General features: G+C 34.3%; 1 protein-coding gene across 6 annotated transcripts in view; it reads right to left on the reverse strand.

Moving 5' to 3' along the window:
- The window catches only part of ANKHD1 (ankyrin repeat and KH domain containing 1), a 123,154-nt gene that overhangs the window by 37,324 nt on the left and 59,524 nt on the right, over positions 1-26,306 (reverse strand). For 3 of the 6 annotated variants that reach the window (XM_087429695.1, XM_087429697.1, XM_014795371.2), the window contains exons 11-15: positions 19,527-19,583; positions 11,054-11,141; positions 8,767-8,894; positions 8,393-8,536; positions 7,406-7,508 (exon numbers count right to left, since the gene is read on the reverse strand). In XM_087429695.1, the coding sequence (XP_087285821.1) occupies positions 7,406-7,508; positions 8,393-8,536; positions 8,767-8,894; positions 11,054-11,141; positions 19,527-19,583 (520 nt within the window). Of the gene's footprint in view, positions 1-7,405; positions 7,509-8,392; positions 8,537-8,766; positions 8,895-11,053; positions 11,142-19,347; positions 19,584-26,306 lie in introns of those variants that run through there. The other 3 variants (XM_004420092.2, XM_014795384.2, XM_004420095.3) reach the window with 2 other exon arrangements.

Genomic DNA, 26,306 nt, shown 5'->3' on the forward strand with positions numbered 1-26,306 from the left:
ATCAAATCTATAGAGAAAAGGCAAATCTATAGACAGAAAGGAAAGTAGTAGCTGCCTGGCTTATAGTGGTGAGAATGAGAATTGATCACAAACAGGCACGAGGGATCTTTTTGGAGTGATGGAAATGTTCTAAAACTCAATGGTGATGGTTACACAACTCTAAAATTACTAAAATCCCTTGCATTGTACATTTAAAATGAGTGAACTTTATGGTATGTAAATTAAACAACAATAAAGCTGTTTTAAAAAAAGAACCGGGGGGCGGGCCCCGTGGCTCGGCGGTTAAGTACTCGCGCTCTGCTACTGGCGGCCCGATTTCGGATCCCGGGGGCGCACGCACCGCTTCTCCGGCCATGCTGAGGCCGTGTCCCACATACAGCAACTAGAAGGATGTGCAACTATGACGTACAACGATCTAATGGGGGGCTTTGGGGGAGAAAAAAAAGGAGGAGGATTGGCAATGGATGTTTGTTCAGAGCGGGTCTTCCTCAGCAAAAAGAGGATTAACACGGATGTTAGCTGAGGGCTGATCTTCCTCACAAAAAATAAATAAATAAATAAATAAAAAATAAAAAAGAACTGGGTAAAAAATAGTTGTCTACTCTTTTGGATTGCAGTCAACATATAGGAATTATATAGGTAACTTAAGAATTTTAAAAATAAGATCATTCTATGCACTCAAAATGATTCTCAAGTCCAAAGGAAAATAGTCACCCATTAGATATTAAAATACTCTGAATTGCAAGAGGGTGACAAAACCACCAGAGAAAAAAATCAGCGATTCAACTGCTATTTTGCTAAGATAGGAGATATCAAAACTGCAAGTGGTTCAAACATCTGTAACATGTTATTATTACCGAAAAAGTCTAACAGGTTTTCCCCTAGATACAATGTCAAAAGACCACAGTTCCAAAATCACTGCAATCACTTTAAGACTTAATTATTCTTTAAAAGCAAACTTCAGCAAAATGTATTGTCTATACTCACTTTTATACTTCTATCTGAGCAAAGTGGTGGAGAAAGACTTGATTCTTTCAGAGCAAAAGCTGTTAGATGTGTGAGATAATTTTATAAATAAGATCACATAGGAATCCATGGTTTATTGGTTCAAAGTACCCAATGACAATCAACCGATAAGAAAAGGGAGGATAGGGGCCGGCCTGATGGCGCAAGTGGTTAAGCGCGCGCACTCCGCTGCAGCGGCCTGGGGTTCGCCGGTTCGGATCCCCGGCGCGCACGGATGCACCACTTGTCAAGCCATGCTGTGGCGGCGTCCCATATAAAGTAGAGGAAGATGGGCACGGATGTTAGCCCAGGGCCAGTCTTCCTCAGCAAAAAAGAGGAGGATTGGCAGATGTTAGCTCAGGGCCGATCTTCCTCACAAAAAAAAAAAGAAAAAGAAAAGGGAGGTTAACTGCAACAAATAGCAAATGTATAAATCTGCTAGCCCAGCAAGGAAATCTTCAGTTGTGTAATAAATTCAATGAATCAGCAAAGTAAATTTAGAAGTTCTGCAAAGATTGAATGCTCCTTTAAACATTCATTAATTTCAAAACACCCTTGTATAGTTGCGATGTTAATTTGTATTTAAGATTAAGGAAAACTAGGTAAGAGTTCAACACTAACCAGACTGGTAATTATATGACCACACTGGACATTCACAGATTTAAAATCTTATAAATAGTAAGATAATCCAAAATAAGACTAGAATTTTGAGGACAGTAACACATAGGAATGGCCCTATCTTGTTAACAAATAAAATTCAAAAAGCTCAGAACACAGGATTACTAAGGGTAACTTATTTAATTGAACATAGAGACTATAAGCCCAGAACATATGTAGTAGGAAAAATAGAGGATGGTGAAAGTAATGCAGAAAGCAGGTCTTCCCAAAATAGCCAGTGGCTGAGTATCTGTAACCATGGAGTTAGTGGGACTGCCTAGATACACATCAAAGCACTAACCCAAGCTATAACATCAAATATAAACCAGGTTAGTGAAAAACAAACAATGTCACCTAATTATTTCTAGAAGCTGAAGCAACACCTTCAATTTTGGGGACAAGTAGAGAATGTGACAAGTGTCCTTTTAGCAACAAAGTTTTCAGTAGATAGGAAGGTAGTAGTATAAGACGCCAGAAAAATAAAAGACTTCCATTTCCTCCAAACATCTCCCACTGTCAGATACAAATAAATAAGTCTATTCATTGGTAGCACTGAGTGACATCATAAAGTACTATTTAGGAACACAGGTAAAGTCATCTTTTTGGTTTGATTTCTATCCTACTTCCTCACGTTTCACCTTTTCTCCATTAATAAAACTAGAAAACGTTTTTAATGGGAAACCATGATATAGAGACAGCTTAGAACATGGCCTTTATTTTTTTATGGGCAGTGAGAGAATGAGGTGGACATATACTTGTCAAATATTTAGTTTAATACTAAATGAGTTTAATTCTATCAATCATTTTTGTGTCTAAAATAATTAGTACATTGTTCAAAGGAAAAATAATGGCCATAGGAAAAAATATATGACATACATGATCTAGATTTGGTTTCATATTTCCTTACTTGGTTTTGTCTAATCAAATTTAAACCTTGTTCTGCAACTCCTTTGCTTTCTTACATCACCACATAGCACTTTACTAGAATGATTTTTAAACAGCATTCCCAATTGGGTCCTAAGTAGAAAAAAAGGTTGATGAAGTAGAATTGAAAATAATACAGTTCATCAAATATAGTACAGTATATATTATCTAATGGAATTTGTGTTTGGATAAATAGACATATATTGTGCCCTGGGTTTCAATATAAAATATTTCTTCTTGTGGTCACAGTAAAAAATGAAAGTCACTGGGCTAGAACTGACTCATTTTTCTTTATGCTTAAATATCTGTCTCAAATTTCCCAAAGTAACAAGGGCATGCTATACATCTTTAACATAGTAAGGTTAACCAAGGGTGTCCAAAAATAGACCATCTGTGTTACATGCTAACAGATTAATTCAACAGTTTGCCTTTTACTATAAGCAGTTATGTTAAAAGATATTATTAAATTTGGGCGTATATAAATCCATGTAAGCATGATTACATAATGGAAATCTACTAAACTAGAGAATACTATCAGTAAAATTTCCAGAGGAATACTCAATTCCATTCACTGTACATACAATTTCTCTATACAGTTTTAATGATTTGATATAAAAATGAGAACTTTTCATATTACCTACTCCAATAAACAACTCTGGGATATAAAGTAGCATATTAATTTAATTCTTACTTTACATTTGTATTTGTTTTCGATCTTTTTCCCACTATTCTAGAATACCACTTCTTGAGTAATTTTTTAAAACATCCTTTCTAATCATAACATCACTTTTCTTAAAAATTCTTTTTAAGTTTCTTCTGCCTTCAGAATAATCTATATTCTTAGCCTGACATTCATTAATTTATTCAACAAATATTTGAACATCTAGCACAAGCAAGGCATAGTGGACCACACAAAGATGAGCACCAAAAACCCTGCCCTTGAGGAGCTTACAGTCTAAAAGGGGAGATAAAGATGTACAAATCCAAACATAAGGATAAAGCCAAGGGTTGGCAGGCAGGGAAATGAGGTGGGGTACATAACCCCCAATGCTGTGGGGTACAGCATTGCTGATGGGAGTGTAAACTGCTTGCAGCCATTGTAGAGAGCAAATTTGTAGCACTTTGTCAGATAAACATTATGTATTCCTATGACAGGCAATTCTGCTCCTGAGTTTACCCCAAAGAAATTCTCACACAGATCAATAAGGGGGAGGGGGGGCAGCCCCATGGCCTAGTGGTTAAGTTTGTTGCTCTTCACTTCAGCGGCCTGGGTTCAGCTCCTGGGTGCGGACCTACACCACTCGTCGGTGGCCGTGTTGTGGTGGCGACCCACATACAAAGTAGAAGACTGGCACAGATGTTAGCTCAGGGCGAATCTTCCTCAGCAAATAAATAAATAAATAAATAAAATAAAAATCCTGAACAAAATATTTAAAAAAAAAAAAGATCAATAAGGGGACTGCACCAGGATTTTCATCACAGCATTGTCTGTGGTGGTAGGCAATGAGAGGCAATCTGGGTACCCAACACCAGCAGAAACGACAAGTAAAAAATGGAGGCTATATAGAGGGAAGCACTGTACCGCAGGTAGAAAACAATCTAGAGGTAGACACATGGATAGACCTTAAAAAGTGTTGAGTGAAAAAAGTAAAAAAAAAAAGTATCTATAGCACAATACCATTTATGTAAATTAAAAATACACACAAAGTAGTAAACATTTTATAAGAACTTGTAAGAACAAAAGAATCTGCACATCAAACACATTGGAATGATTGCCTATAGGGGAAGTAGGGAAATGGAAAGAGAGATATAAGGGAATACAAAAAACAAGAGAGGAGCCATGATGACAAAGCAACAGGAATTGAGTATGATTAACTCAACCTTCCACACTTGAAGTCCGAAGGGGAGGGGAAGGGGCAGGAGTGACCAGAGCCAGAAGGACAATCCAATAAAGTACTACAGGAGTTCAGAGAAAAGAAATTACTCCTCAAGAGGGCTTGAGGTGCACATAAAAGATGTGTTTTGTTTATCCTGACATCATTTTAATGCTTTGCAACAGATTAGTTCTAAGTTGCCCAACCTGCAGAGGATAATCATGAGTCCTCTCTTTTAGAATCTCTGTAGAACCAGTTACAACAAAACTGGTAAGATGCAACAAGTGGCTTCAATCAACAAATTTATTTACAAAATTGAATTTAGAAAGGCAAAGGTTTGATATTACCCACCTGAATATTAATAACTATAGTTAATAAAGGTAAATAATGCTATAAAACTGAGCATATCACTCTCACCTAGTTTCACATTTTGTTTATAGAGGTGATGCTGACGCCTCTGTGAGATGCCACCTAGAATCTTGGATCCTTGAAAACCCAACAATGGATAAGTGAGATTAGTTGCCTAAATTAGGAGAATATGGGTCAAGGTGTATGGAGTCTGGACAAATGGTGCACATGGGTCATGAAAGAAAAGAATATCTGTTTAGGATATGTATAAAACACCTGGCTAAGATTTAAGGGCATGAACATATTCTAAAAGGATGCAGATATGAATAATGGAAAGACTTCAGACAGGAGTAAAATGTTGTAAGAACTTGAAAAGATGATTGCTAGAAGAGGAGAGTCCTAGAGAGTAAGAATACTTCCTCCATCCCTAATCACATATGTAATATACATATAATCTATGGACTTAGAAAAAACAAAAACAAAAGGGTCAAACAGCAATTTCATCACTCAAAGGAACTTCTCTAGAGACCTAAATGATAAGTTTTAAGGAGAAAAAGCCACTTTAAGGAGAAAAAAGTAATAATATATCTTTAGTAATTTAAGATAGGGTTTTCTATCTATCCAGGTGATTCAGTATGTACTTTTACGTCATCAACTGATTTTTCCTAATTCATAGTGATATAATATTCTATGATGCACATGATTTATACTAAGGTGACATCTTAACACAATGCATTATCACAGTTTGATCCTGCATAAATAAATATTAGTTTGGCAGTGCCACTTGGCAGCTGGCAACAGCAAGTGCCCAAGTGTCTAGATACAAGTGTTAATTTTTTCCTTCCCTAATAATTTAGTAAAATGAAGATTCCCTAAAAGGTTAGTTCATTTTTATACTGGTAAGCAATAAAACACCAAAGTAAAGAAAATAAGTGGATACTCAGTAGAAAAAGGTACTTCAGTAAGCAAAAATATGATTACTCACTTGAGTAACAACTTAAAAAATCACTACCCAAACATTTCAGTTGACTTACATATTAAATCTAAATTTTAAAATTCTTTTACTTCCTCTCTGCACATACCATATCCTTCCTAGCTTATTTCTTGGTTATTTTGTGGCTCTGGGTTAATAATACTTTTTTTTTTTTTTTTGGTGAGGAAGATCAGCCCTGATCTAATATCCTTGCTCATCTTCCTCTACTTTATATGGGACACCGCCACAGCATGGTTTGACAAGCAGTACATCGGTGCGTGTCTGGGATCCAAACTGGCGAACCCCAGCCCTCTCAAGCTGAGCATGTGCACTTAACTGCTGCACCACTGGGCGGGCCCCAATAATACATTTTTTTAATGCTTTCTTATTTAGTACTGTATTTCCCTAGCCCAAATTACTACAGTTCTCTGTAGGGTATAGCCAAACAAAAAACAACAAAAACAGAGGCATTTAGGTTTAAATATTTTACTAAAGGCTGTCAACCAGTTAGGATACTCAGATTTCTTAACAAGTACAAGCTTAATTTGCTTTTTAATTGTTAAGATTAAAAAAGAGCAGTCTTCATTTTCTGAAAAGTTTGAACAGCTAGGTGTCCAATGGAAAACGGCTATAATTAGCTTAAGTCAGAGAGACTACAGGTATTTTATCTGAGAAATTAACAGTTTAGAAATGAAGTAATCCATGGTGAAGGCCCTCAATACTCTAAATTACTAAAACTGACATAATTTGAAAGAAGCTTCTGTTTGCTGCTAGAATAGTTACCCCTAACCAATCTTTCTTAAATCATAGTTTTAAATATACTAATATATACCTATATACCTCATTGTGATTACAAAAATCTAGGACTTGATTTATCATATACTGAATGAAATATGCTCATAAAGTTCTTTTTATGTAGTTTTTAATACCTTACGTATTACCTGTTTTCTTTATTTCAGAGAACTCAGATATGACAACTATACATGATTATCAAGTAAAGGTACTTTATATCTATAAATAAAAAGCAGAAAAGTATCAGAGCTCATAAACTTGAGTCCTTTAAATAGTGTATATTCCTTATTAATATTCACTTGGGTATTATTTATATACTTTTTGATAGTTATTTGTCCAGGTTCACATACTGAGAGATGTAAACCCATTATATTCAGCATTACATGAAAGAAACTAAATGTAATTCTTAAACTTCTCACTCACTGAATTGAATCAATGCTACTAAGACTTAACTAGACGGCAAACACACATTTTCATTCCTCATATTATACTATTGTTCAGCTAAAAGAATCGTCAAATAGAAAATGAATGTCTGATATATTTTTGCTACTTTAATATAATCAACAATTTAGTATGCTTAAGTAGTTTCATCTGTGCCAGATGGAAACTACACCTAGCAGTACCTTAACATTTTAAGAAGTCATTTTTCCTATTACTTATGTCTTTTGTATTTTAAATTAGTCTGTAAGACAATTAGCATTTGCCAGAATTACCTACCTCAATTAATCCTGGGTACACAGTAACTGTGTATCATTAAACCTAAAGTACTTTTATTATTTCATTAATTAGGTGATAAAAGACTCATTTTTAGGAAAATAATTCAATAACTAACCTTTCTGTACTCCTAAAAGGGCAGGAGAGTTCTCCTGTGAAGTTCTGTCAGGTTCCTGAGGAGGTACAACCATGGCGAGTGTATGCATTGGTACACGTGGAACCTAAAAAGTCAACTCAGAAAAAAAAAAATCTCAGACCAAAGAATAAAACAAAGGTCTATAAATCAAACAGAGATCCTATTTAAGATTTTCTTCATATACTACCAAATTCACTTTTTTGTTTCTTAAAAAAAAAAAAAGCCTTTACCAAGGAATAATTTCTGAGAATACTGATTGGGCAAACTCAGGTAATCTGCACAAAGTCAATGATTTAAGCTAAATGGAATTAATAGTACTCTCTTGTTAAAGAGAAAGCTTGTTGGTTTCAATTGTACAAGTCATATATTCACTGGCCAATTTACCCTTGTTCAAACTCTGTATGGGTCAAAAAAAAAAATCAAACATGTTTCCTGAATTGGGGTATTTTAGCAGGTCTCAGGATAACTGTAGAAAAGAACTTCAGATTTCACTGAACTTTATATACTTAGTATACTCTCCATATTTTTAGCTAGGTTTAAAAATTACCTTACTGAAATTTTGGTGCATATACCCTGGTTAACCATATTTTCCTGGTTAATAAAAGTAGCTATCTCGAGGATACTATCTTGGGAGGTATTAAGGGAAAAACTTTCTCTTAGGTCAAGATTATGCTTAATGTCGTCGTTAAAAAACAAGCTTAAAGGCCTAGTTGTACTAAGATGACAACTTGGAATATTTATATTTGATATTAAGAGTTTTTTTAAAAAACACTATTTTTAGTAAATAAGAAAATAAAAAAATTTCCATGTACTCTTTTGAAGAAAATAAATCTTAAAGAATTTAGGATCATGTTTATTTCAATACATAATAGAAAAGAAAGACAAAACATTTTGCTTAAAACTAATTTTAAACAAAAATTCCCAATTTGAAGAAGATTTATATTTACAAATAAGCCTGTTTCACATTACCTGAGATTGATCTTGAGAAGGTGGAGTAAGCTGAGACACATCTGTGGTAGGAACTGACAGAACGTTGTTTGGATAATCCAATAGATAAGAAACAACATTAGTATGGCCACCTTTTGCAGCTTCAATGAGCATTGTTGAGCCATCCTGAGAAAAATCGACACCATAATTGGTTATTTGTAAATTTCTTCATATAACTATACACATTTAGTTTCTTCGAAGCTTACATAAAATCAAAACTCATTTAAACAGTAATGAATGTTAAGCACTAACAGTAATGAATATTAATAATATTAAGCACTAAAAATACATTTTTAATATATTTTAATAATAATGTATATATTATTTATTTAATTACTTATTTTTAAGTAGCATACCTTGAGTCGATGAGTAGGGTCAGCCCCATGAGCCAAGAGTAACTCAACAACTGCCAGGTGACCTCCTGCACAGGCCAGCGACACTACTGTATGATCATTATTGGCTGTAGCCCTATTCACATTGGCACCTTCAAAGAAAAATAAAGAGCAATCTTAGCAAAAGTTGGAATCAAGCCAGTTCACAGATAATATCATTTTAAAGATTTTTTTGAAGTACAACAAAGATACAAAAAAAGTGCACAAATCATAAGTGTACAGTTTGAAATTTTTTCACAAAGTGAACACACCTGTGTAACCAGCACCCAGATCAAGAAACAGAACACTTTCCACATACCAGAAGTCCCACCTTGTGCCCCCTCTTTCAGTCACTACCCACCCCTCCAATTGTAGCTACTATCCTGACTTCCAAACTGGTTTTAGTTTTTGAACTTTATATGAATGAAATCATACAGTGTACTCTTTTGTGTCTGGCTTCTTTCGCTCAATATAATATTTGTGAGATTCATCCACATTGTTGCGCGTAGTTGTAGTTCGTTCATTCAATATCACTTTTAAAATGGAAAATCTAGAAGACTAAGATTAATAAATATATACACGTTAACGTAAGAATCAACTAATACCATTGTATGTAACTTTCAAAATGTTTCAAAGACATTTTTGATCTATTTCTAGAAAGTGGCAAGACAGCCAGGTCTCAAAGTAGAGAAAACTGATTTTTTAAACTATTTAAGAGAAATATAATTCTTCATATTGTGTATTTTAAGAATCAGAAGAACCTAGATATGAAGAGAAGACATAAGATTATCCAAATATGTTATCTGAAGGCTATTTAGTGAGTTGTTCAATAGCTTTGTTTAATACGACCTGAAGAAAATCTAAATGCACAATCTTTTCTTAGCCTCTTTTCTGATAAATTTTTGACCCCCAGAAAAAAGAACTGGTTTTTATAGCTCAACTATCTTTTACAATCCCAAAAGGGCTCAACTAGATAGTTAAGACTATAGCAATATTTATTCTTCCTTAATTCCAGACATTTTATGAAGAGAAAAATAAACCTATGGGTAAATCTACTATTAATTTAATTTTCAGAAATATCTAGTTGAACCTAATCCTAACTTGCAAAAAAGTACCTTTTGGGAAAGGAAAGGAACACCAATAAACATCCTTATTTTAGCAACATGACATTATTTTTAAAGTTGTTAATAATAAATTAGATGGTGTGTTGTTTAGGAGTTACTATAGCCTAGAAAGGCTATAATCAATGACAAGCCTGATTATAAGCTTAGCAGGGTAGTTGTTGGGTATGATTAGGTAACCTCTTCAGTAAAGGAGCATGAGAGAACTCCAAAGGTTATCCAACTGTTTATTACTTCTGCGTGGTTGAGGTAAATAGCTTTTATAGACTATGTTATAACATTATGTAAATATACGCCTTACTTTGTAGCAAAAATGTGATATGAAGAAAATAAATCTAGTTTTATCCAATTAAAGAAGAAAACAAGTATATTTAAAATGATAAAATCTTACACTGCATTCTTAACGGCACGAAATGTCAGAATGCTATTGGAATGTAGATATAAAATTTTATTTCAATAACATGACATCACCTGAGTGGCCTTTCTTTGCATTTTCCCTCCTATCCTAGGATTTTTCATCAGATGCCACAGTACTTCTAACACTATACACCGAGTTAGGCTGAACCAAGTGAAATTGCCGATATTACCATTTTTGATGTATAAAATGACAATTTTATATGGTTCAACCTAATATGGCTTCAGCAGCATTTCACTGTTCTATAGTAAACAGTCTTGAACTACCTCGTCATCCATGATTTGAACTTCTTTGCCTAAATGCATTCCAATAACAGAGTCTCTAGAGAAATATAAAAATAATAAATAACATCCTTATATACTCAGTTAATTCAACTGTACCATAAACAATAGTAGCAGACTTTCTCCCCCCACCCCTTCCAGCAGAAGTGCCTTATCATTAAGTGCTGAACAATACTGTATCTACTAAATATAGCTGGACATTTTACATTTGGCTTTTCTAACTTTTGGGAAAAACTGTATGCTATTTGGTTGATGAAAACTTCAAACTCAAAGCTAATAAAGATCTCAGTAGGTACCTCACTAACTCTATGCTTACTAAATAAAAGACAGCAACAAAAGACTAGAATACAATACTTATACTGTAGGTAAAGTAGTTTTAATACAAATTGCAACAGTTCAGGAATTTTTTTCAGAAATTGTAGCCTCGTGGAAATGATCACTTATACTTTCTTTACCTTTGCTAATAAGAAACTGCACAGTGCACAAATGACCAGCTCTTGCGGCTTTCATCAAAGGTGTTCTTCCACCTTCAGATTCATGTTCCTATTAAAGAAACAAGAAACAATCCATCGGTGCCAATTCATTAACCATCTATTTTAAATACTTAGCACCAATGACATAAGAAATAATGAAGATTTAATACTTACTCAGTGTAGCCACTTACACTACCTACCTCAATTCCTCCAAAATATAGAATTGATTTCAGTCCAAACCAGATGGTGTAACTTTTTAAGGGCAAGTTCAGTTTTGCATACCAAACTATAACTATTAAAGATGATATGTACTTATGTTTAGTTTGATCCCCAAAGAGAAATAACTGCATTTTTCTAATCCTAAAGTTAAAAAGAGATTTTCCTAACTACTCATCTGAATTGTGAAAAAGGAAATGTAGCCTTGTGAGGTGATTAGGAGGATCTTGACCTGATCATATCAGAAGCAAATAAGAACTCCATCGTAGGATAGAAACCAATCATTGAAGAAACACACTATGGTATTTCAAGAGTAAAGGGAAAAGGAAAAATAAAAATACACTAATGAGCAGGTATTTTTTAGAGTAGAAATTAAATATTTGAATAGTCAAAGGCAAAACAAGCAGTCTTATAATAGCAGAAAGACTGTTATTCTTTCTAGGAAGTTTGCTAGCAAGAGGAATGAATGATAAAGCAGCTTCCAACCATCCTAATATCAAATGCCACTAAAAAGAGCTTGCTTCTGTGGTAAGTAGTACCATCTGTTGAGAGAACTGCGAACTCTTATTACAATCATCTACGTATTAAAATGTAGCTGATACATCACTTCTATGAAAAGTTCTCTCACTTATCCTCTCTTTCACTATGTATGCAAATATTGATTTCTGTTGTTCTGGTCCTCTTTTGTTACTACGAAAAACTTAAGAACAGTGATTAAGTCAGGTTTTATTTCAGCTCCATTCTTCTAATTAACTCAGAATCCTTTAGCCACACAAAGACAACTTAAAAATAGTGTGTTCTGCCAAGAGAATACAATTTAGTCTATTTACATAACTATATCTGATCTACAACTTAGGCAAACTAACAGTGAGAAATTAGATTGTCAACCCAATGGAAACTTTAAACTGGACTGCAGTGACAGGAATTTCACTGTTTTTTCCCCCAAATCTTTATAGCGTAGAATCTCTCAACCTCCTTATAAACATTAGTTTATGCTTTGACTTTTTAATTGTTATGCATATTGATTAAACAACAATCTTTATTAACTCAAAGGTATGGAAGAATGAATAACTATAGATAATGCCAAAATAATTTGGCTTTAGAATGGATTTTGAATTCACATTCAAATGCAGGTAAACTTAACATTCTGCCAATTTACTTCAATATACACCATGAAGATCTTACTCAGGAAGACCTAGAAAGTTGTTTGTCCAGTTTTTCCATCTGACTTATTTCTTAATTATCATTACAATCAACTACACACTACAAATAAATTGCTCCTTTAGCAACTTGTTATTTCCCCTCCTGCCTCAGGGCCTTTTGCTCAAGCTGTTCTCTCTTCCCTGAAACACTTCTCCATTAACTCCTTTTATTCCGTCACATCTCAGATCAAGTGTTATTTCCTCACGGAAGACCTCCCTGAACTTTCTGACTAGATCACTCTTCCTATTATTGACTTACAGCTCCATGAACTGCTCCTTCATAAGTTCCAATCACGTACTAGTTTGTGTAACTATTTGGTTAACATGTCCCCTCTACTAAACTGTAAGCTCCATGGGAACAGCAAGTGTGTCTATTTTTGCTTACCATTATATATATACCTAATGTCCAAAACAATGACGTGCTTGAATACTGTTTACCAAGCAGGAACCTAAGCATAACTGACCTCTCAAATCTTCCCTCTCATAGGGCTGAGGTTTGAAGTTTTAATTTTCTACTAAGTAAATAAGAGAAAGAAAAGTTAATTTAACAAGAAATTAATAGTAGGAGCTAAACTTAGAATAAGACATTCATTATCTGCATTTGATAACACATTATTACTAGAACATGGGTGGGCAATACTAATGTCACTGTTCCTTTTCCTTTCTTTCTTATCTCTTAAGTCTGGTAATGACACTCATCAACATAACTAGGTCCCATGAGTAGTGGCAAAGACAAAAGATTTTGACAGCCCTGCTTTCAAATAAACTTTCAAGTAACTGTTAATTCTGTGTATGTAAAATGTTACCGTAGCTGTTAAAAGAAATCAGAAAGTACAGTCCCAAGATCTTCACCCCAAGTCAAGTTTCAAAATTCAACATACTAATAAAATTTCTGAAATAAAAGGTGTGAAAAGCTACCTATTTAATTTTCCTCCCTATAAAGATACACTCATTCCTTTGGTTTTGAACAATATAATTATGTTTGAGAAAATGGTTGGTAAAACAATGCCACAAGTGTATAATGTATTTACAATATTTTATTTCCTAAAATTAATAATGTATATCCCACAACATATATCATTTGTCCCAAAATATCTGACCACTAAATCCTTCCTTTAAAATAGGAATCAAATTTGTATACACTACTTACTTATGAATGTTGGGTTTATTAGTACAGCCAATATTTGTTCAAGACCAATAAAATTTTAGGATATAAATTATTTATGATTTTTTCCTTCATAAACACAGAAAATTATTTTCCAAGGCTACAAATTTAGATATTGTGCAGTTTAACATTTCTTCTTTTTCTGTTCTTGGGAACAGCTAGAATAGAGGGATTATCTATTCCTTGAACATTTGGTAAAACTCACCTATAAATCAAATCCATCTGGATCTCTTGCTTTCATCGAATGGCTGATTTTAAACTACTGATTCAATTTGTAATATAGTATTATTCTATTGAGGTTTTCTAGTCTTGAGTCAATTTTGATAATTTATATATTTATAGAAAAAATCAGTATTCATTTCATCTAAGTATTGATTGTTCACACAATTACCTTACAAATTTTAAAAATCTCCACTGTATCAAATAGTTACAACTCCCTTTAAGTTTCTATCATTTACTTGTGCCTTTCCCCATTAAAAAATAAAATCAGTCTGGCTTATTTTATCTATTTCAGCAGTTTTTTTAAATCAGCTGTTAATTTTGCTTTACATCCATATTTTCTTCTTTTCTATCTCTATTTTTTGTTGTTTTCTATTCTATTAACTTTTGCTTTTATCTTTTATTTCTTTCATTCTTTGTGCTGTTGCTCTTTTATTAGCTTTATTTATTTTCATTTTATATATTTTTTTATATAATATACTATATATATAATTTTCCTTCTAAGAATCACTTCAACTGTATCCTCTCACCCAAGACTTAACATGTAGATTTTGTGATAATTTCTACTTTGTAACTTTTACTATAATTGCCTATTTACCCCAAGAATTATGTAAAAGTATTGTTCTTCATTTTCTAGATGTATGGGGTTTTTAAAAAAAGGCTTTATTGTTGATTTGTCATGTTTTTTTGTGTGTGTGTGTGAGGAAGATCAGCCCTGAGCTAACATCCATGCCAATCCTCCTCTTTTTGCTGAGGGAGACTGGCCCTGGGCTAACATCCGTGCCCATCTTCCTCTACTTCGTATGGGACACCGCCACAACACGGCCTGACAAGCGGTGCACTGGTGCGCGCCCAGGATCCGAACCCAGGCCGCCAGCAGTGGAGTGCACGCACTTAACCGCTATGCCACGGGGCCAGCCTTGATTTGTAATTTTTTTTTTGGGAGGGTGAGGAAGATCAGCCCTGAGCTAACATCTGCCAGTCCTCCTCTTTTTGCTGAGGAAGACTGGCCCTGAGCTAACATCCGTGCCCATCTTACTCCACTTTATGTGGGACCCACCACAACGTGGCCTGACAAGCGGTGCGTCAGTGCATGCCCAGGATCCGAACCCAGGCCGCCAGCAGCAGAGCACGCGCACTTAACCACCACGCCACAGGGCCCACCCCCTTGATTTGTAATTTTAAAGCAAGAGAAATTAGAGAATGTAGTCCATATGATTAAGGAGTTTGGGGGTTGTTAAAGACTTTTTTGTGGCCTAAAACATGGACAAGTTTTATAAATGTTCCATGTACTGGAAAAGAATATATAGCATATTTATTGGAAGCAAAATGCTAGCTCTCAATTTATAAGAGCAAACGATCTTTCTATTCTTAACAATTGTTTTATCTGTTTGATGTATCAGTTTCATAGAGAAGTGTGTGAAAAGAATCCTACCACTACAAATGTAGATCTATTTTTCTTATAATTTTATAATTTTCTATTTTATTTGGAGGGTAGATTGTTACTTACCGATTAGTAACTCATTGTTATAGCAGTTGGAGGAGCATTTATTTATTTCTAAAAATGCTTTTGGTTTAAAATTCCATTTTGTCTGATATTAATATTGCCTTACATAACTTTTTCCATCACCTTGTCCACTTTTCCCTGTCATTGGGCTCTAAGTTTGTCTCCTAACAGCAGTATTTGCTAGGTTTTGATTTTGAATCTAATTCAAAAGTCTCTCCCTTTTAACAATTGAGTTCAATAGGTTTATATTTCTTCTGATTACTGATATATTTTTCTAAAAAAAAATCTTTAAAGTCATTCAGTACCTGATCCTTTTCCTGAACAACACAAGAACTCTAACATGGCTTTTTAACCTTCTCACACATTCTTCTGAATTTCATGCTATTGCTGTCTAGAATTTTAGTACTACTTTGGTTTTAAGCATAAAATTTAGGTTTTTATACTCAAAAATTTATAATAGTTTTTACCAATTTCTTTGCTTACCGTAGCTTCTTGCATCCCACGCCTTCCTCCAGGATTCATTTTTCTCCTTACTGATGTACATATCTTTTAGTAGTTCTTTTGGCAAGGGTCTGACGGTGGTAAGCTCTTTTATTCTTGTAGATCTGAAAATATGCTTATTTTTCCTTCTCTGGAATGGTAGTTGAGTACAGAATTCTATATACTGTGTTATTTTCTCTTGGTATTTTGAGGATATTAACCCTCATTGTCTTCTGTGGTTACTACTGTTGATCTGAATCGGCTGTCAAAAATGTGATTGTTGTTCTTTTGTAAGTAATGCATTTTTTCCTCCAGTAGCTTTTAAGATATTTTTCTTTATTTATAATTCTGCAGTTTCATTTGTTCTACTTAGCGATTGATTTGTCAATCAAAGATTCATGTCTGGCTTCAATTCTAGAAAATTCTCCATCATTACCTCTTACAACATTGCCTCCGCTTTCTATTTCTAACCTCTCTTTTAGGAACTTCAAATAGATGTATGGTGGAGCTTCTCAATCTCTGCTTTTCCTATCAATTTCTTTCATATTTTTCATGTCTTTATCTTTGTGCTATATTGTGTTATTTCTTGTTTTATCATCTGATTCACTACTTCTTTATTCACCTGTGTCCAGTATATTGTTTGGCCTATATACTGAGCTTTTATTTCCACATTTTTCCCCCAAAGTTTAAATTTGTTTTATTTCATATTCACTTGTTCTTAATTCATAATTATCAACTTTTGTTTCATTTTCTTACATTGTTTTATGGCTATTTGGTCATAGTGTAAAATAAGCATGTTTAAAATTTTCAAGATTAAAGTCTCTTATTTCAATTTCCTTGGGCATGTATTCTCCTGTTTTGCTACTTTTTGTTTATCTGCTTGCATTTTTGACTCTCTCTCTTGACACAGATTTGCTCTTGAGCTTTACAATTTTTTAATTTGGAAAAGCTCCTTTTTTCATGGGAGTTGTTTTTTCTTTTATTTTCATCCACAAACTTATCCCTTCTTATCAGATGGTTTGAAAGTTGCCTCAGCCTGGCCCTTAAAGTCAAATTCAGAAGTAGATCTTTCATTGGTAATTTAAGCTTCTGGTCCTACAGAATTATTTCAGCTCTGCTCACTAAATCAAAGAATCGTGTTCTCCACGTTTTAGTTACACTGTTGTCTTTGCTTCTTTCCTCTACCAAGAACAATTAAGCTAATTTCTAACTGCAACCCTGGGCAGGTGCTTGAATCTTTTTTTCCATCTTGGTTCACAGGTAGGGCAACAAGGTCCTAATTCCTTGCTTCACTCAAGTACACTCAACCTATTGGCCTACTCCATGTGATATGTATTCAGTCCTTATTCCCCCATAGAACTTGAAATTCCATCCCCTACTGCCCTTTTATTTTAGCCTAAACTCTGCTTGGGCCTATAGCTTCAGCTGTGGATCCATGCTCCATTTCTGGTCAACAGACTTCTTTAATCTTATTTCTGGGTATAGCTACATATTTTACAGTTTAATTTGTTTTTCTCTCATATTTTATTTATTATGTCAATGGTAAGAGAGCAGAGAGGTTTCAAGATATACTTACTAACACTGACTTTACCTTCTTGACTGGAAGTCATTTGTACTCATATTTTAAACAACCTTGAGAAAGCTGCAAAGGACTCATTCAACATATAATAACCTAGAAAGAGAGAACTTGGCCTTTTTTAATAAAAATGTATTAGGACTTTTGTTTACTTCACAGATAGGTTTAGATCAAGAAAAAAACTGATAAAAGTTTTCCAGTTTTGAGTAGTAAAATTTAAAAATATGTATATATGTTATTCCTTAATAAAAAGTGAATAATTAGAAAGTGGGAGGTCATATTTAAAGTATATTATTAAGGTAAGCTAATCACTAATGGTTTAAATATATTGATAAGTGGATAATTAGAGCTCATAAGACCCCTAAAAGCTTATCCATGAAAACACACTGCAAAGTTCTAGTTCTGATGAATAAGCACTATAAGAAAAAAGGTGCAGTTTTTTCTATTTGGTTTTAGATAATAAAATTTAATTTTAAATTAAGTTTATTTTCTTTAAAATCATAGTCATGGGCACCCAAGGCATAAATCTAAAGATTGTAACTCTACCATAGAGGCAGTGTTTCTTGGAGTCGGAGGAGGACATTGTCTAGGAGGAAGGAATAGAATCACAGGAGGGGGAGGGAGACTATTTATATACTATACATATACTAGAGGATTCTGATACTCTCCCCTGGGGGGGTGTGTTCTTCCAACGTACCACTGTATATTAATCATTACCTTAGTGATCTACTGTTACTGATCAAATTCATATCCCCCAGGAGAATTGAGACAGAAAAAAAGATTTAGAGGCACTGTTCTAGAGCTTGTGTTTAGCTCAGTTTCTAAAAATCACAAGTAACAAAGAGAAAAACCAAGCTTATTCAGTTTGGATGAGGAAGAATGATCGATTATAAAGCAAAGATGGAAAAAGAACAGAACTCAACAGTAATGCAGAATAATCTGTATGGATTCTAGCAATGTCTCAAAGTGTGGAATATTGAGGACTTGTCCTGAGAATCTCCTGGAATATCAGTTAAAATGCAGACTCCCCCTTTCAGATCTGCTGAATCTGAATCTCTAAGACATTTTAAAAAGTATCCCAAGTTTTGGGACTTACAGCTAGAAAGACAGATTTATAATCACATTTCCTTTAACAAATCCGGGGAGAAAGAAATACTTTATCCAAAATAACGCTCACTTTACATTCTTGATAGGAGCCCTGATATTAAGTAAACTGAGTAAAAGTTCACCTTTTCACAGAATATTTTGTGAAATAAATTTATTTACTTTGTTCAAATTAGAATATAACTTCTCATCCAACAAGCCAATAATGAAGATACTTAACAAGCATTATAATTAAGAGTGGCTCAATACTGAAAAATTTGCTTTAGATGGCCTAAGTTAATTGTGATCCAATCACAATTTATTTGTCATTTAAAAATTAAGCACTGCTCCTGAGTTTACGCAAATCTCTCTGGATTACTGTGGATATTAAATTTGCTTGACTTTTAAAACCATCAGGCACAAATTCCACACATTTTTTTCAAAAGAAATGTTTGCTTATGAATAAGTATTCACCTTCTTAAAAACCAATTTCAGAATGAGATAACAAGAGACAATTATAAGAAGAAAATTTTAACTTTATAGAAATTAGAGCATGAATAATATAGTAAATGTTTCACTAAACTAATTTTTTGTTTATTTGAGGATTATATAAAAACAATGCAATATTCCACCCTAAATCTGAGTTTCAGATTTTTGATGAACAAAGTTGAATGCAAAGGACGTTATGACTGAGACCTTCTCTCTGGGGTATGTTAACTCTCCCAATAAGGGAGAATGCAAAAGAACTATCTGGATAAGAAAATCTATTTTCACCTAAGAGATTTTTTAGGAATATCACATAAAAAGAATACTAAGGAAGCAATCTACTTGTAATGTAAATCTCTTTTTATTGGAACTTCATAATCTTTTTCAATTGAAGAGGATTTCCTTTGTCACCCAGCAGGGTCCTGGAACTTCTTGGCTGGAACTCAGATATCCAGAGTTCTGGTTACCTATAACATCTATTCTTTATGTAGTAGCTTACAAGCATCAAAGGCCACCCTCACCTGATGCTTGGCCGGATCTATGCCCTCCAAAATAGTCTTCATGTCCTCCTGCTTGTCCTGTGAAAGGAAAAAGAAGAACTCACGGATCTTATTCCAAAAACGAAAATCACACTTGGCCATGAAGACCTTGTGACTGGTACTTCAAATGCTGGGCTTTGTTAACTCAGGATCTTCAACTAAAAAGATTCTCAGCTGTAGAGACCATAATCTCATGGGCAGAGTATGATTTTTTTCTAAGGGTATGACAATGTGGTTCTCTATCAATATAATTTCAATATAAAGCTTAACATATGCAGATATAATTCTGGTGAATTATTTGAATTCATGCCTTTGTCTCCAAATACAACTAAAGCCATAGAATGAAGAGCAATATCTTTTAATATCTAACCAAGGAAAATAATTAAATCAAAAGATTTGGGAATATCACAAGTTGGGAGAAAAACTAAGGAAAATACTGTAAGATGATTGCACAGCTATGTAGCTTTCCCTCCATTATAAATGCACTTAGTGCTCACACTTTTCAACTAAAACAGGAACCTTCAAAGAACTACAGAGACGGAATATCTGTATTTTCTCTAGATTTAGACTCCTGACAGAGAGACAGTACCTGAAGGTGAGACACGGATAAGGTTGAGGAAACAATAATAAGCTTTGCAGTCACTGACTCAAGTCAACTAAGTCTTCAAATAAAACAAATGTAGCCTAGAGAAGCCTTCCCTCTAAATCACTCCTACCTCCTATCTGGGTGATGTGCTTACCCTAAGTGGATGCATGCTCCTATGGTAGAGATTTGGTAAGAAAGTATTCTGAGATAACTAAACAATTTGAAGAAGCTGAGTGTTAAGGCTCACTTCCTCTCCCTGCCCCACCCCTATATGATTTTCAACAAATAGCAAGCCCCATTCAAATATGAATAATGAGCACAAAGTATCCAACATAGAGCCTTTTAAGAAGTTCCTACAAAAACGGAAATAATAAAATTTTAGTCAAATATTCTCCTATACTTTCAAATAAATTAAAGAGAACATGAACTCTTTAAACAGCTGAACAAATAGGAGGAGGAAGACCTAAAATCTTCAGTTAGAAAGCAGTCACTGTTTTCCAGGAAAAACTAATATAGAATAATAAACACCAAGACACATCCTGGTAAAAACACAGAGGTTTGAGTATAATGAAAGAATCTTATGATAATCCAGGCAGAAATAGGAAGTCACTTACATAATGGGGAATATTCTAGCAGGCTTTGGCAATATTCGGTTCCAGAAGACAACAGCATAGAGGGCTTAGAATTTTGAGGGGAAAAAACCCTGATTCAATAATTTTATATATGGCTACATTCATTTATAAATACAAAATACAGTAGTCTCAAAAATACAAGCACCTGTGAACTCCTTTTTGAGGGGAGAGTAAAGTAAATTCTAATCAAAATACCATATCAGCCAGCCAAAAGGTAATTCAAGTTCAAGAACTCAGGAATTAAGAAGCTACATAATATGAAAGTAAGGTAGTAAGGTAAACACTGAATCTACCTAAATATATAGTTAAACCACTGTGAGATATAGGATCATAAAATAGAATGTAAATGTTATAAAACCATGACAATATAAATAAAACAACATTAAAATTCTATGGTGAAAGACACATTAATCTCCTCTTTCAGAATGGAGTCAATAGATATTGTCTGAATATTTTTAAAAAATCAATCTGTTTTTTTTTAATTAACAAAGTATTTCAAAATTTGCACTTGTAAATGATGTCTGAATACTTTTCCAGAAAGTAACTTTATACCTGTGTTTTATATAGTTAACCAAGGCTTTGGGAGTAATTAATAAGCAGCTTACACGGCTACTTGGAATACAGGGAGATTTTTCAGATTAAAGAAACATGGGGACTACGATCAGAGATTAGAAAATTAAACCATCCAAAGAAAAAAAAGAAAGAAAGAAAAAGAAATCTAATTCATGTTAATGAGAATGTGGGAAAGCAGAAGGTCTCAATTGTTAACAGAAGTGTAGACTGGTTTAGCATTTTTGACCAATTTGGCAGCAGCTATCAAACTCTGGACCCTCTGATAACTAGCAATTTCACTTCTAGGAATTTATCCCTATAGATATACTCACAAAAGTAGCAAAAATACGTAAACGTGCTTAACAATATTTAGTGCAGCATCATTTGTAATTTTTAAAAACTGTAATAACCAAGATGTTTATAAATAAGTAAATGTTTTATAAGTTATATAAAACACTGGGTACCCATGAAAAAGATGAGAAATCTATAGGAACTAACACAGAAAAATATTATATTAATAAGAAAAAAGTTGCACAACAGTATATGTGGTAACAAATCCATTTATATAAAAAAATATATAGCCCAGGGCCGGCCCCGTGGCTTAGCGGTTAAGTGCGCGCGCTCTGCTGCTGGCTGCCCGGGTTCGGATCCCAGGCGCGCACAGACACACCGCTTCTCTGGCTATGCTGAGGCCGCGTCCCACATACAGCAACTAGAAGGATGTGCATCTATGACATACAACTATCTACTGGGGCTTTGGGGAGGAGGGAATATATATATATATATATATATAGCCCATATATATATATACACACACACACACTTGAGTGTATAGAAATGTCTAGAAGGACACACAACATATTGCTTAAATTAAAAGGAAAAAGTCTTATGAAAGAGGACATGGTCCACATTTCTATTTCATTAGATTTAACATAGTTAACAAACTGATTCTTCAAAATGTTTTCTTTCTTTTAAGGAAAATGCATATTAAATCTCATTTTAAGGAAATAAATTCCAGGAATAAGAACCAGAGGGTGCTAATATATCCAGGTGCAAATCACCTAGTTTCCATTAGCTCAACTTCTCTAGGAAAATGGCCACAAAAGTTCATTTGACTAGTAGAATACATTCCAATGATAGGCCACTGTGACATATCCAAAGGGCCAAATTTCCTTATCAGTGCAAAAGTGCTTCAATTTTTATTAAAACATTAAAAATAATAAACCCTTAAAAGCTACGGTCAACACTACAGCGAAAATCAGTATAGTAAAAACCAAAATTCTATTTCAGTAAGCAATTATACAAAGAACTAAACACTGATAAGAATGTCTCTTTCAATATATGTGACTTTTCATCATACATACATAAAATATCTCTGGAAAGATACAAGAAATGAACAACATTAACTGCCAACGATGAGAGAAACTGGGTGCTCATTTTTATACTTTATGAATTTTGAACCATATAAAGGAATTACCTATTCAAAAATAAGAAAAAATATTTTTTCCAAGGAATTTTGTTTCAAGTAAACAAAAATTTAGCCACAATAATGAGGAAAATCACTGACTGACATAGGACCAACTACTACTCAATATGGCAAAGACCCCATAACTAGCAAGAGCGTGTGCCCACCACACTTCTTTAGGTTGGTTCTATTTATTTTCTCTGATCCATTTCATCTAAAGCAGATTCATTATGAGCATAAAGAAAGAAGGCATGTTCTATCTCATGTCTTTGGGTATCCTCTCCCTCTTCTGCCCCTGTCTTCAAGGTGACAAACATCTTAAAGTAAAATGGCATTCTAAATTCCTCATCTTTCATTGAACATTTCTTATGTATACCTGAAAGCCAAAGCTGAAACAAACAAATCCTAAGACATGAGATGAGAAGAGGAGGATATAACACAAATTTATTCTGCTACTTGAAATAAACTTTAACTGCAGGAAAAGAAGAATAAATTTATAATCGAATAATTCCAAAAATAACTGGAGAGACTATATTCTTGACTAACTTTAGTATTCCACAAGGGAAGAGGAAATAACTAACTTAAAACAAAAATCTATTGTCAAGCAAAAATCTTCCCACTTCGACAGTATTTAAGTAGGATAAAATATTGAGAGTAAAAAGACTTAGGGTGGAAGAGATAATGATTTAGCATTATAATGCCAGATTATTCTTTATTGGGGTAGCCTTACTAAATTAACTGTACTTTAGGAATTAATAACTTTTATCTATTAAAATAATCTATAAGATACTTTATAATAATCTAAATCTGCTAATTATTAATTATAAACATCCCCAAAATAATGTTTGGGGTAATTTAAGATACACCTGGTATATACAAAGATTTTAAGAGATAGAGTAACATTGGGGGCCGGCCCTGTGGCTTGGCGGTGAAGTGCGCGCGTTCCACTACTGGCGGCCCGGGTTCAGATCCTGGGCGTGCACTGATGTATCGCTTCTCCGGCCACGCTGAGGCTGCATCCCATGTACAGCAACTAGAAAGATGTGCAACTATGACATACAACTATCTACCGGGGCTTTGGGGGGAAAAAAAGAGATAGAGTAACATATATAACACTTATCACCATTATTAGTAATGATGATTTATACCTTAAAAATTCCTTTTCTGGCTGGCCCTGTGGCTTAGTGGTTAAGTGTGCGCGCTCCGCTACTGGCGGCCCAGGTTCGGATCCCAGGCGCGCACCGACTCACCGCTTCTCCAGCCGTGCTGAGGCCGCGTCCCACATACAGCAACTAGAAGGATGTGCAACTATGACATACAACTATCTACCGGGGCTTGGGCGGGGGGGGGAAGGAGGAGGATTGGCAATAGATGTTAGCTCAGAGCTGATCTTCCTCAGCAAAAAGAGGAGGATCAGCATGGATGTTAGCTCAGGGCTGATCTTCCTCACACACACACACACAAAAATTCATTTTCTTCGAGGATCTCATAGTACTTTACACATTCTCAGGCTAACAAAATACTCAAGATCATCTTGTCCATCTAATACCTCCAAATAGGTAGTTGGTTAACTTGTTCTTTAGAAATTATAAAATTAGATTTCTTAAGCCAGGTCATTAAATATCATCTGGTTCAAATCCCTCATAAGGAAAAGGAAAAGGAGGAAGAGGAGGAGGAAAAAAAACAAAAGAAGCCTAGAGAATTTAAGTGATTTGTCCAAGGACACCCAGCAGAACCAAAGTAAGAATATTTACACAGCCTTAATAGACCATAAAATAATAATAGATTTCACTTTACAGATGAGAATATTGAGGCAACTGTTGTCTTACAGATCAGTGATTTGATGGCTATGATAAATATATAGGTGCCTTGTCTAATGTTCAGTGGCATCAGTTCTTTCTAAACAGCTAAGTATAGCCTTTGTCATTCATTAGACCTCCATTCAGATATAGGGTTATATATGCTTTCTACAGGCATTTCTTCTTTTTTGTAGATCTACTTTCAAATAGCAATACAGGCCTATAAAATGCTAAATTGGGTCACAAAATCTCTTGATGTAAACCTAACTACAATGTATTTACCTTCTCTAATATCTATGTTAGTTGTCTATTATGGAAAATACTCCTTGAATCAATGAATATATATATTCAGTGGTATACCTCTTCTAGAAATGAAAGGCCAAGAAGCTGGAGACAAGGAAGGAATATTTATTTACCTAATTTATATATCACTCTTTCTCCCATTCCAACTTTAGCTTTTTTGGCAAATATATGTGAAGGAAATTCTACAGGTGACAAATATTTCTTCTATCTTAACAAATGTATCAAAGTTTTAATGCTGAAATTAACATGCCATGATGAAAAGAGAAAGATTCTAACATCTTCACAAACGGTTTGAAAAACACAAACACACACCAAATCAAAACACCTCTGACATGTTAGCCAACACAGTGCTGCCACCTAAACATACTGTGCATACTATCATTAGGCCATTTGAAACTCTGACCTGATGCAGTCATTTTTCATAGGTAAGGATCATGTCTATAACAACAAAATGCTTGGGCATGGAAGCCAGGAAAACATAGACAACAAAGTAGGTCAAAATTAAAAGCAACCAAGAGAAAAAAGAAAGCAGCATAGTGTTTTATAATCTAAATTATACTGTTGAATAGTTAACTATGCAAATTCTCCACCTTGAACTTGAGAAGCAATAGTGAAGGGGAGCTGGAAGATTGTGGTAAAAGAAAACAAGCCATAAGTGCTTTAGCTGAAATAAGCCATAGAGATGAGAATAAGTATGAAATATTAAAATACTGCCTTCAGGTCTAAAGACCAATAATTGGGGGGAATGGCCTAGAGTAATAGAGGCCACCAGAGCAATGGTTCAAAGATTATGGGAGCTGGTCAACTTCAGTTTTTTGTTTTTTTTTTTTTGTTTTGTGAGGAAGACTAGCCCTGAGCTAACATCCAATGCCAGTCCTTTTATTTTATTTTTTTTTTTTTTTGCTGAGGAAGATTAGCCCTGGGCTAACATTCATGCCCATCTTCCTCTACTTTATATGGGACGCTGCCACAGCATGGCTTGACAAGTGGTGCGTTGGTGCCTGCCTGGGATCCGAACCTGCGAACCCTGGGCTGCCAAAGCAGAGAGCGTGCACTTAACTGCTGCATCACAGGGCCGGCCCCTCAACTTCAGTTTTAAATGGTGATTATTGGTATTTCTGGTCAAGCAGTGTGGTAACAAATTTGTAAGGACATCAATAATACAAAAATTCCTTTTCAGAGAAACAAGATTGAGTAGTTTCCAAAGACAGTTTGTTTTTTTCTAAATATTTCTGTTAGATTTTATGTACTACAGAATGCTAATATGTTTTAATACAAACTTTCTTGCAATGGGTTGATATCCTACTATTCCTGTAATGACACCAAATACTAAAAACAAACCTGGGCCCAATAAATAAAGATACTATGCAGAGAAAGAAAATACATAAAGGAATAATCTTTATTTCACTATATAATAATTCCCAT

Source organism: Ceratotherium simum, chromosome 4, assembly GCF_057802395.1.
Source record: "Ceratotherium simum simum isolate JZ-2026a chromosome 4, ASM5780239v1, whole genome shotgun sequence".
NCBI classification, from domain to species: domain Eukaryota; kingdom Metazoa; phylum Chordata; class Mammalia; order Perissodactyla; family Rhinocerotidae; genus Ceratotherium; species Ceratotherium simum.